The 13,133-nt window shown below is 39.5% G+C and overlaps 1 protein-coding gene and 1 long non-coding RNA gene across 3 annotated transcripts; both read right to left on the bottom strand.

The window, feature by feature from the left end:
- Nucleotides 1-3,025: 3,025 nt before the first annotated feature.
- LOC118431020 (E3 ubiquitin-protein ligase TRAIP-like) lies at nucleotides 3,026-10,218 on the bottom strand. Its single transcript, XM_035842091.1, has 13 exons — nucleotides 10,042-10,218; nucleotides 9,627-9,666; nucleotides 8,948-9,075; nucleotides 8,191-8,285; nucleotides 7,630-7,743; nucleotides 7,130-7,217; nucleotides 6,742-6,831; nucleotides 6,110-6,186; nucleotides 4,972-5,112; nucleotides 4,656-4,707; nucleotides 3,965-4,060; nucleotides 3,594-3,644; nucleotides 3,026-3,253 (listed from the first exon to the last, which is right to left on the bottom strand). Exons 1-13 carry the CDS (start codon nucleotides 10,201-10,203, stop codon nucleotides 3,137-3,139), a joined length of 1,251 nt encoding a protein of 416 aa, XP_035697984.1. The 5' UTR covers nucleotides 10,204-10,218; the 3' UTR covers nucleotides 3,026-3,136.
- A 637-nt stretch (nucleotides 10,219-10,855) lies between these two features.
- LOC118431019 lies at nucleotides 10,856-12,115 on the bottom strand. 2 transcript variants are annotated; one of them, XR_004832917.1, is made up of 3 exons: nucleotides 11,955-12,115; nucleotides 11,281-11,533; nucleotides 10,856-10,882 (listed from the first exon to the last, which is right to left on the bottom strand). It is a non-coding gene; the product is annotated as an uncharacterized LOC118431019 (long non-coding RNA). The 2 variants fall into 2 exon arrangements; XR_004832918.1 differs by having other exon boundaries at nucleotides 11,281-11,536; nucleotides 11,955-12,109.
- Nucleotides 12,116-13,133: the final 1,018 nt, after the last annotated feature.

Here is a 13,133-nt window from a genome sequence, read left to right as displayed (position 1 = left end):
GACGTCGACCCTTTTAATCTCAATTTGGGGATCACCCCTTACACTTACCAACGTCCTTCATTGGCATGCCATTAGAGGTGGAATGTTATCCAAAATCCTTAATTAGCACGCTAATTAGAGGAGAAATATTATCCCTGCATCACACATGCGTAACTCAGAGGTTTAAAACGTTAGGTACGCATCACTGAATACGTTATTGCACAGCACCAGTGAAGAATACAAAATGAGCGCTTGATCCACGCATCTCTTGTCGCAGCAACATTGCCTGTAATTCTTCCCACGGGAACAACCTCGCCCACTGGTGTTCAAAAGTGCGTAGCTTGGCACTAAATGGCAGTAATGGTATAAAATTGTGTGCACTATATCAATAGAAGGCTTTATAGTTTATAGTTATAACCCGAAATTTGAAGTATTTTTACTCCATTTCGGGTGAAACCCCCATTTTCTGCTTTACGGGTGGATTTTGAGGTGAATTTATAGATGCTTCAGAGCATTTCTTTGTGTGTGTAATGACAAGGTAAACGCTGTGTGTTTTCCAATAACTTTCGCTGAGATTCTAACGTTTCCACCATTACTCTCAAGATCACCAGAAGTCGACCCACTGGTGTTCAAAAGTGCGCTCCCAGGAAGTAAATGGCGGCAATGGTCTGATATTTTGTACACGTTTGTAAAAGGTTTTTTATAGCTATTCCCCGAAATTTGACGCGTTTTCACTCCATTTCGGGTGATACCCCCACTTTCTGCTTTAACGGTGGATTTTGAAGTGGATTTATAGATACTTAAGAGCATGTTTGTGTGTGCATAATGACAAGGTAAAAGCAAGGTTATATAATGTCCTTGGTGAAAGCTGTACGTCTTCTAATTAGTTCCACTGAGATCCAAACGTATCCTCCATTATGCTCAAGACCATCAGAGGTCGGCCACGATGGCGAAGGAAATGTCAAATCTTCAGTGCCCTTGGAAACGTGCCAATGATAATCATATGTTGCCTGCACGCAACTAGACTTACTTCTCACAGCACTACTGCTGATAGTATGTAATACCAATACACGGTCGTATTATTTGACTTCTGATTGTGAGGTCGTGGCTATGATTTTAAGGCAAGCTATATGTTTCTTTATGGCGAATTATGCTATTGAATACCGGTATACCGACGGAAGCGTAATTGCGCTGTCCTTCGTGCTGATATATATAGAGGGAATTTACAGAAAGGTAAGATTTTCTTGGTGTTGGAAACATACACAAGGGTGAATTGTGCTGTACTTTATGTTTGACACAGACAAAAAAAGGAAAATTTGCGCTGTCCTTGGAGCTGAATGCCTACATAAGAGTGAATTTTGCTGTTGGACACACAAAAATGATACTTTGCGCTGTCCTTGGTGCTGAATACATGTTGGAATGGTTCTGGCCTCGATGCTGGGCGCCAAAGTAAGGTTGAATCGTGTCAACTTTGGTGCTGACTATCTATACAAGACCTTGTTCTCTCATTTTTTCTTAACATGATAAGGGATGAATCGTGATATACTGTAAATGCATATAAGTTCGTGGGGATTTAATTTCGCGGTAGCGGGAAAAAGGACTGTTCGTGGTGGTTTTAATTTCGCGGTAGCACCATGCACTGTAGTCACTTATTGCCATGGAAAAAAATGTTCGTGGTGGTTTGCGGTGAAGTGTCCACCGCGAAAATAAAACAACCACGAACATTTCTGCATTTACAGTACTTGGTGCTGAACACCTAAAAAAGGGTAAGTCGTGCTGATATTGGTGCACCTACACAATGGTGAGTTGTGCTGTCCTTAGAACGTATTGTCTCTTAGTTAGCTTAGAACTGTTGTTTGGGTTACTGTGGACCACGAAAAGGTTGGCAACTCTATGCCTTGTAATTTCAGTCACTTTGCAATGATCTAGCAATATTTCAAAAGACTCAATTGAATTGTATAGAACCAGTTGCAGGGAAGATCCCATTAACGTTATCAGTGGCATTCCTTCAACTAGAAGCTTGCTTAAAATATCAAATAGAATAATCAATATTTCTAACAGTTAAAAAATGCGGCTAGTTGTGCAGACTAGCTAATGGTTTTAGAAATAGATTTCAACAAAAATAATGCCACACTTATAATTATATCCAACAGAATGCTGGAATAAATTAGATACAGGTGATGATAAATCATCTTTAATGTAGTAGAAAATATCCTTTAAAAGTATACAGTATGGTTGCACATCTCCACATTAACAGTCAGCGGTAGAATTTTCCAGACATTTGTTTTGGCTCCTTAATACAAGAACATGTATACAACTTGACTTATACAACATTTTTCTAGTAACCTACATCAACAGTTTACTCATACATATATACATAAGCTACACTTAACAGTTTTTGAGACAAAAATATAAATATGCACCTTTGGCAATGAAAAATCTTCGTCTTAGTCTTGTAATGTTAGGTCGATTAATAACAGCTTAATACATGTCAATGTATATGACAAAACTAGTCCTGAGGCCTCTTGTTTACACTGTTTCGTAAATGACTTTTTCAACGTTGCAGCCCAAACACTTGCTTTCAAGTATTATTGCACCCACTAGCAGTGAGATAGCAAAACATGAGATCATGAGTCCAACTTGCCTGGTGAATCAATGGAACTGAGTCAAAAGTTTTAGCTCCGATTAAAACGTATAGTCATGGCCATCCTGCTACGCAGGGACATCCAACAGCTAAACTGTCTGTCTAGATGCGCCCTGCTCTTTGAACTGTCACTCTTAGTTCCTGTGGACGCCCCCCCCCATAACCAACTGTCAGCCAATCAGAGAATAGGCTTTCCGTTTTCAAAAACTGTCTCGCATGTATAAGGGTAACCTCATCAATATTCATAAGCAGGGCGGTCAGGAACTAAGGGTGATGGTTGAAAGAGCAGGGCACATCCAGACAGACAGTGCCTTTTGAGCTGAAGCATTTACTGGTGGGAACATAGGAAAGAGTGAGAAAATCAGTCATCATATTTGCTTTAAGTGCTTCAAGACAAGTAAGGCCATCTATCACAAAGTCTTTGTCCAGTATTCCAACATTTGTCCAGTTTGCAACATTTACGGACTGCTGAAGTTCATTCTGTCAGTTAAGATCACCACAGATGTCTTGGCTTCAAGAGGTGATGAAGTCGTCCAGGGTGGGGAGGGCAGGGTCTCTGGACGGGACTGACGCTCGACTTCTGCTGACGAACTTGGACTTCTTGGGCAGCGGTTTCCCTATTCTGGGTTGCTGTTGGAATTTATCAAGGATTTTTTGTGTAACCTTTAATAATAACATAGAGAGCCTTTGTTGAAATCATCCATTTAGTAATACTGTTGAACTGTAGTTTGAAATTCAGTAGACAGTACATGTTCCATTCAGTTCCACTTAGTAATGTATAAGCTGAAAACACTGCAAAATTGACTATCTCTGTGAATAGAAGTACCTTCTCTTTATCATTTGAAAAGAAAGAAAATCCCTTTTTTGCACACTCAAAAAAATACATAATATTTGAACTACTTATGCTGTGGTTAAGACTTAGAATGAAGCCTTTAGTGACAGGACAGTGACTATGATATGAAAAGGATACAAGGTTGAGTATCTTCTCATGGCCTCCCATGCCATTGTACCCTTTGTTGACCTGTAAGAGAAAAAGACAGAAAGTACAAAAACTGTCTAAATATGACCTGCCTAAAAATGCCAAATTACTCTACCATTATGTCATATTTGAGGATAAAATCAGTATAGTAGGGCCTATATCACAGTGTGGATCAAATCTTACAGCCCAGTCTTGCACTTCTAAAGGCATCTACTGGTCATACGGGTCAAACTTACAGCACCGAATCTGTGGTTTGTTTCAAAAGAGAAGGGTCTTTCAGTGTGCCTAGATCAAACCTTACAGCCCGGTCTTACACCGCTTGTACTAGTCTACGGTTTATGGGTGAAATGAAAAAAACGTACAGCCCCAAATCTGTGGTTTGTTTCCCTGATGGTCCTGGCTCCCATCTGATGGTGTGGGTACGGGCTGAGATCAAAGTTTCCGATATCCCGCAGGTCCTGCAAACAACAAGCAGAAATCCAGATGATACAACATTACAGACAAGGAAAATCTAGCAAGGAAGATAGGCATTTTACATTTATATAATTATGCAGACAATTTTCTGTATTTTTTCCTGTATGTTCATTCTGCATCGTTATGTATATGTTTTGAACTTTATTATTTGTACTTGGATGGACTCCAGGAAGAATAGTGAATTTAATTCATTACACTAATGAAAATCTGAATAGAATTAAACAAACACAATTACTAGTGCTTTGAAACGTTTTTGTACAGATAACTACAAACTTACTTTAGTTATGTTGAGGCCTTATATGTGAACAACAGAGCATGTAGCATAAATAACGCAGTAGCAAGGATTTGCAATTTTAGATTAGAATATTTGTGTATCTATCTTGTGTCAATCTCTCTCAAATTTCCTGTTCATCTTCTTTTTTGTTTTATCACCCTAATAGCTAGTGAGTCTTTTAGATGTACATTTGCCCTCTTACTTATCATAGCTATAGATACATCCAGTATTTTACATGCATATACATGTATCTTAGATGCTTGGCCATACCGTAAATGTTAAGACAGATACAATGTATGCCTTACCTTTTTCACAGTTTCTGCAACAGATGTTGTTTTGACTGGTTTCCAATCAAACCTGAAAGCAATGATGGGAATAAAACTGTAAACACTCCTTTGATTTGGGCTCCCACTTTTTTTGTATTTAGTTTTACCTTAAATAAAGTACTAGTACTTACAACTTACAACACATTTCAGTTACATGTACATGACCTTCAAACACCTTCTTGCTACTAGCTAGGAAACATTTTTCGACCATCATCCTATCTATTTTACCCAAATTTAAGACGAAAAAGCCTCATATCTTTGAACTAGCATCAATGTAATGAAGTATACTACATACTCTTTCTTTTCTCTCTTCAGCCTGGCATTGTTTCTCCTCTGGGTGAAGTTCTCCTCCTCAGGAGTGACAGGCATGATTGTTTCATCGTCCAGATAGATAGCTCCGTCCAAGCAAGGCTTTTTGATAAGGAGGGGGGCTGGACTGTAGGAAAATAGAATACAATGGGTTCAAATACTGTAAATGCATTTAAGTTCGCGGAGATTTAATTTCGCGGTAGCGGGAAAATGGACTTTTCGCGGTGGTTTTAATTTTGCGGTAGCACCATGCACTGTAGTCTCTTACTGTTATGGAAAAATGTTCACGGTGGTTTTAAATTTGCGGTGGGAAGCGGCTGCCGCGGCTGCCACAGAAACCGCGAACATTAAACCACCGCGAAAGTTTCTGCCTTTACAGTAAATCTCTCTAATACATACAAGGAATGACATGTTGAAAACAGTCTGTGCATATATTAAGAATAGAATGCTAAAGTTTTCTCCAAAATCAAGTGGTAAGTGATAGGTGAGGGTAGGGCTGGGTACCGGTACAGAAAATTCAGGTCCAGGTCCGGTTCAGGTCCAGAGGATCAGGTCCAGGTCCGGACCTGAACCTGGACCTGATTCAGTATGACTCATACTAATGGTCCATTTCACTATAAGGAAATCTGTTTGGTGGAGTATTAGACTTACACTGGCTTTTTAAAATTCTACAACGCTAACTGCACCTGTACGATTGGCTGTAAAACTTGGTAGAAATTACTATAAACTCTACTCTACTTCACTCTTGTTATTCTCTTCCACCTGCAAGCGCGAAAACGTGTGAATGCCTGATGAAATAATCTGTTAATTTTCTAATCGGCCCAACATCCGGTCCACCTAATTTTTTCAGGTCCGGTTTTTCTGGACCGGTCCAATAAGAAAAACCGGTTTTGTACCGGTACGCTGTACCGATACCCAGCCCTAGGTGAGGGTATAATGTAGAAAAAGTTCATGTTTCTGTTGACAATGAAAGCCACAGTTAACTTTATCAATTTGTTCAGGTACCTGAGACTGTAACCAATTCCTGTAACCAATGTTAACTTTTTGTACACATACCTGGTTTGTAGGTAAATATCTTTTGGTTGTGTACAAAGAACTGAATCATAGATAAAGTTATGTTTCACCTCTCTAGAAGAAGTCTTTTTGTTGTAGCTCTGCTGCCTGGTGTAGATTTCCCCTCTGCTAGCTCCTGCTTCAACATCTATGGAAAAACAATGTTGGATGTATGACTGTCTGTTCTTTTTCATTCATCAGTTGGATAACATTACATACTGGGAGGTTATATCGTTCGTTCGTTCGTCCCATAGCCTTTTAATCAGTCGTAGGCTGATTAATCAGCCGTAGGGGCAGCACAACATGTTGTACTGTATCAATAGGCATTTCAGTCCCCTGGCGGCGCCTATCTCCTCTCCGGGGCATGGTGAATGATGTAAATCACTGTATGGCTGATACGACACGAAGGTTCGCCAGGCCTCCGCCCGGGTGATTTGTAGTGAATCACCAACTCCAGACAGGAGGTTATATACAGTTAAGAAATGTGAGAGAGCGTTTTGATATACTTGAATGCTCAATACATCGCCACACAAAATGCTCTGAAAGGCAGACAACACCGCAAAGTGCATTAAATTACATACAACAATTCAGACAAGAAGTGTTCAGAAAGTTTGTGAAAAATTGCAATTGAACCTTCAAAAAATTACACCTTGTCTTACATCTTTAGAAAATTTGAGGCAAATTGTATATAGAAATGTGGAACCTTATTCTTTGCAGTGAGATTCTGGATCTGCTGTTTGGCATCCCTGAGCTGGTCCTGTGTAACCTGCAATTCTTTCGTTGTCTCTGCACACTGCAAGGTACAAAAATGTAACAAGGCATTCTTAACTGTATGAAAAAAGTCAAGTACCAAGTCTCTAAATCTGTGTCAATCCAACCAATTACGTATACCACAACACTTTAAATGTTGAAATATTTGCAGTGGTTCTATTTTCCCAGTTTTTGCAGTACGACACAACAAATACATGTTTACATACCAGTATTATTTGAACCAAAAACTTTAAACATTGGAAAACTTCTTTCCACTTCTACTGTGCTTTCCCTTTTTCGTTCATATTAGTTTGAATTCTAGAACTGAATAATACACCCACCTGCACTCTTTTTGTGGACAACTCCTTTCTATATCTTTCTGCCTCTTCAGCACTCTTTCTTCTCATTTCTTTCACTTTCTCGTGTTCCCTAAAAGCAAGTGGTGAAGGGAAATAAGCAAGGTTCTTTGTGGCAATTCAATGATACTAACAGATGTGCAATACCAATGTGTGTTAATCTTATTCTTTCTTCTGAATTCGTCCGCAATTTAGGTGAAGCATGTCGATAATTCAGTTTTATGCAGCTTCAGAACGACTCACATTTTCTGCCAAGCACGCTGGGTCACTCCTACTTTTCTTTTTAAGTGTGTTGCATTTTTTATGTGCAGAGGCCTGAAGCCTTAAGGTCAACATTGAAAATGATGATTGCAATCTCTAGCTACCAGCATGAATAACATGTCTGAACTGGGACCGACCCTGGGATTGAACCCTGGCCCACCAAATTTGTATGTCTGGAAATCTCTAGTTTCCAGAGAAATACCTAGGATGATAACAGAACTCACTTTTTTAGGACAGTTAAGTGCCTTGCCAGGCTCCTGGCTGACTCTGCCCCCTCCCCCATGTCTTGTATCATGTCTTCTGCCTCACTTGAACTTCCCTTGATCAACAGCTGTAATCTATGGGAACAAGTGCAATATCAAACATTAACATACAAAATTATCATAAGTCGTATAACATTAAACATGAACATACAAAATTATTCTTCTGTTGGTAACATAAATCGGAAAGAATTGTGTCATGAAAAATGCTTCATCTGGTAAAAATAGTACTAGTAGTAAGACTGTTCAACATCATCATAATCCGGACGTTCTGGTTGCACGGATGGACATGACTCTCTTCCTCCATCCTTCCCTATCCTCCATAGCCTTGGGCAGTTCTTCAGCCGAGCAGCCAGAATCATCACATTTGATGTACATATGTTTTGCGTGGTCTACCTCTGCTTGCATGACCATGTTTGGGAGTCCACAGCAGAACGTTAGACTGTTAGGTTGGCTGTATTGGCTGTAAGATTATACATTTTGAAAACAACAAAGAAAAAAAGAAAGAAAAAGAGAATATCTTACCTTTCCAATTCTACAAGTTTCTTTCTGAGCTTCTTGGCATCAACTTCTGCTTGCTGTGCCTGCTTCTTGTGGATATCTACCAGCTTCATTTGTTGCTAGGGCAGAAAGAATAATACTTTTCACAAACACTATCACAAATGAAAGAATTCAAATAGTATTACACTACTTTTCAGGAAGCTGTACAAAATTGACCTGTTACAGTTTATCTTTTCATATTCCAGCATTGTATTTGGGGTTTACAGTACAAGTGGGTGCTGTCTATCAAAAAACTTCTCCCAGTCTTCAATAAAATCAATCTTGGCAAGTCACTTTCTTTAATATTCTGCCTAGCCTGATAACTAATAAAAAATTAGTGCGCAAATGCTCCAGGTTGAAGCCAGCACCCGTCCTTCCGTCCTTTGACAGAATTTTGCAGATGGGAACGGAAAATTTTTTTAGCCCATTCCATCCTCTGTGACGGACACAAATCAATATATATAAAAACTGTCTCCCTTGTGTAATTTTTCACCAAGCAGATGCTGTTGGACAGCTTAGTCTACCAGCAAAATTTACACCTCAAAATGCAGGTAATAGCGTTTTAGGGGGTCTAGATTGCAAAATTTTCCGAGGTAGCACGTCCCCAGACCCCATAGGAACGTCTCACGCCTTTGGCGCTCAATAGGATTCAAAATCGTGGTGACGGAAAATGATTTCAGAATGGCTACAGCCTTGCCATTCTGGCAAAAGTAATAACAACTAAAGTGGAAGCCTCCAGTACCTTGAGGGTCTTGTTTTTGTCCTGCTCATCTTGTAGCTGCTCTGACAGCTCGTTCAGTGTGACCCTGATGGTGACCAGTCTGTCCTCCAGCTTATCCTTCTCTTTGGTCAAATCTCGCTTTTCCTTGTCTGGAAAAAGAAGAAAATGATTCATAAAATCATACATTGTCTTACTCCAAGGGTAAGAACAATATATTACCCACAGAGAAAAAAATATCATGAGCAGGGATCGCAATACTTTTTTTTTGCTACATGCAAAATTGCAAGTTGGCAAAAATTTTACGTGCAATCTGAAAAATTTACATGCAAAATACAACTAGGCGGCGAATGCAATGAGGACCGCTAGCTTGAATCGGGGAATTTTAATTACATCTAGTGAAGCTACCAGAGAAAGTTACCAGCAAAAACAAGGAAGGAAAAAGACAGACGTCCATACGCCATTCTGTCTAAGAGTAGTGTGTCTAATTCCTGAGAGTATTTTTTACGGCCAGGTATTTTCAACATGCAAGATTGCAAGTTCAGAATATTCTTACGTGCAAATCTTGAAAATTATGTGCAAATTGCAAGTTAAGTATGTGTATTTTGAACCCTGATGAGTCATATTCTATCAAGGTTCTAGCCAGGTACTTTGGTGTAATGGTAATAGCATGGCAACCAATTAGGGATTTCTGTAAACTTACCTTTCTCACTGAGTTTTGCTTTTGCAGCAGTGAGCTCGTTCTGTAGAAAAAAAAAATGTACATGTGTACCTTTTAGCCAACAACTAGTGAGTAGCATAATGAAGACAATTAGATAGAAATTAAAGATACTGTATCAATTTTTTGGGGAGTTAAGTCACACAATATAATATCGAACAATGATGTATAGTCGTAAGAAGTAATTTTACATGCCCTTGTGCACAAAAATGTTTTCAGTTTTTTTTCATCACCACACACAATTTGTTCCTTTCTACAACTTGTACAAGTCAAGACACTACTTATTTAGAGTGAAACAAAAAGGTTCAATCCCTTCTGCTCCTTGTATACATAAACTGTAGGATCCCTTTTGGAAAAGAGGATGGTGTTATGGTGCAAAATGAGATCATCAGGCACTTACCCTGAGAACACTGGGGTCTTCTTCAGCATCCTCATCAGGCTGGTCAAAGAACAGTTTACTGATGATGTTCCGTGCCGTCACTTTGGTACGGCACTGTGGACAGGAGTTCCCATTTGGTGTGTGCAACCAACGTGACAAACTACAGCGCAGACAGAGACACATGTGTGAGCTATCAGTTGTATCACCCTGTTTCTTTGAGTTTGAACAAATGTCTTACTTCCAAAAATAATTTCATCAGGTTGATAGACCATAGGATTCATTTTGACCCCGCACATAATTTTTACTCTGAAATGTGCCAGTAGCAAGGAAGTGAATTTGCTTGTATGACCTCATTTTTGCATATGTATACAAACTGCTGTATGACCGTAACCAATATTTGTAAGACGTTTTGAATTTCAATATTGGAAATTTCTTTTGCACAACCATAATGTCTCTTACCTGCTGATGTTTAAAGCTCTGACTGAGGAAGATGTCTGACAGACATCAATACGTCAGCAGGTAACAGCCCTTGTGGTTGTGCAAAAGAAATCTCCAATATGGAAATTCAAAACATCTTACAAATATTAGTTATGGTCATACAGCAGTTATGCAGTGTATACATATGCAAAAATGAGGTCATACATTAACAAGCAAATTCACTTCCTTGCTACTGGTACATTTCAGCGTAAAAATTATGTGCGGGAGTCAAAATGAATAGAGGGCTTAGAAGATGGCTTAAGTTTGACTGCAGGTATATTCACTCCCTGATCCAGATGGCATCCAACTTATGGAATTACAGAGAATTCTTAATTGCGACAAGGAAACTGTAGTACTCACCAAGTTTCATGGAAGGTATGCCCACCTGAAGAAATTTGTTGTTAAGGAAGGTTCTTGAATAATTCATTTATTATTTGATAATATTTCTATTGCATTCTTATAAGGTATATAAGATAATACTACCCATACAGACTAATCAAACTAAGCAAGGGTATGTGTTCAAGCTTTCCCACATTGTGACATGATAGATCTCTCATCTTTACAACTGTTACGCAACCAGCCACCACGGTGTGCATTGTGCAAAGTTGTGCCAAGGAGGTTAAAACCAAGTTACGCCAAGCAAAGTAAAATTTCCACTAGCTATGATGATTGCTGGAGGGCTTTTCCTGCTTGCAGTATTGTAAGTTTAATCTTGTGTGGTGTATTAGGAGACACATTTTTATTGGGAAGCTGAACAACACAAATACATCTTCAGAAGGATACAAGGTGTAGCTGAGATGGGTTTGTCCTCGGTGAAGAGATCGGTGCAGATGGTACACACACCCCTCATGGTGGCACAGACTTCTTAAAACACAACTAGAGCCCTACACCCGCGAATCATCGACAATTACTGTATGTCCACCAGCTGTATACATGGCCTGGTCTTCACTCAGAGTCGATTTTTTCAAAACTTTTAATGTTCTTGTTGTTGCTCTTGATTATTTCCATATAAATGTCTTCTTCCCGAATCTCTCTGCTGCTGAAAAGAATTATTCATACATTTGATTAATTTGCATGGGGACCCAAAATCATTCACACCAAGGAGGTTGAAAGAGGGGTTCACACAAGACTTGTTGACATTCAAAATTCTATCCTCACCTGGTATCAAACTACAGTATACTTTAATACAGGATGATAAATAAAAACATCCTGAGTTATGAATAAAAACATCCTGACTTATGAAAACACTAATGCTTGTTCGAATAAGCAAGAGAGAAGAAACAATTTATTCTACCGCGAACGAAGGTTATACAACCATAACACGGCCCAGAGCCAGCACACACTTGAAGAATGGGAGGGGGGCGAAATTTTCAGGTCGGTCAGTTGTGGCGCTACAGGCGGCTTAAACGTGCTTTCTGTGTCATTAACACTTAACGACGACATTGAAAAGTTCATACCTTGGTATTTCACGCCATTAACAGGAACTATTCAACTAATATTGGACCTGCAAACCCTTCTCTTTTCTGCGGACAAAACTTTCTCTCTTTGAAAAATGGCGGCTGAGACAAACTCTCGCGTAGCAAGTCACGCGAAATGAAAAATCGCGAGATTTGAATTCAAACCGATCTCCAAGCAGATATTGGGATGCAAAATTGTTGCGTTTTCCTAGCTGCCCGTTTTATGTGAGAACCGAACACTACATCCGCGATGAAATTGACAAAAATTGTCCTTTGGATATGGAATGCATTTTGAACTGTTCCAGTCATTCGAAACTAACAAAAAAACATTCGTTAGTCTACAATTTGTAATCTGCCCTTTGCACGGTCTGTAGATATTGTAGCATAGGGCCCACGGCCTAAGAAATGTGAATTATATATATATGCCCTTTGCATTCACCCGAGTTACGTTCACTCAAAGTAAGTAACGCATTTGGATAATTCTGGAGCTTACTTTTGAAAGTTTCGGACAATATCCATTGCTCCTCTTCCATATCACTGTACTGTTTTGCCAAAAAGCAATTACTCAAGCAATTGGATATGATTTTTGAAACGGTCTGACGTTTCATATATTTACCTGGCCGGGATACCCTGTAGTGGGTTTTGGTATATATAGATGGATAGATGGATCCGGATCCGTTATCTTTCGACTGAGACACTGAATAAATCACATGGATGTCTTACCTTCATCGACAAATATAGATGCTTCTAGCTTAGTCGTCATTTAAGCATGGTACAGTAGAAGCCAGTTACTTGCACAACGGATTAACGCACATTTCCGTTAATTGCACGGAATCCCTAGTCTCTACCAGACTCCTATAGGTCGCTGGGAAAACCATAGAAATGGAACAAATAGAGAAGTAAGCCGGCCAGAGGAGTATAGCCGGCTAGGGAACAGCTTGCGACCTACGGCTAGGGAACAGCTTGCGACCTACGGCCGGCTTACTTCTCTATTTGTTCCATTTCTATGGTTTTCCCAGCGACCTATAGGAGTCTGGTAGAGACTACGGAATCCCCAAATCCCAAACCGGGGCGGTCAAGCTAGATAACTTCGCATTATTGCACCAGCCGGATAATTGCACGAAATTCACTGGCAAATAGGCCGTGCATTTAAGCGGCTTCTACTGTATATATAGCTCC

This window comes from Branchiostoma floridae, chromosome 14, assembly GCF_000003815.2.
Source record: "Branchiostoma floridae strain S238N-H82 chromosome 14, Bfl_VNyyK, whole genome shotgun sequence".
Lineage (NCBI taxonomy): Eukaryota > Metazoa > Chordata > Leptocardii > Amphioxiformes > Branchiostomatidae > Branchiostoma > Branchiostoma floridae.
Note: the sequence above shows the minus strand (reverse complement) of the source record. Positions and strands in the feature narration are given on the sequence as shown.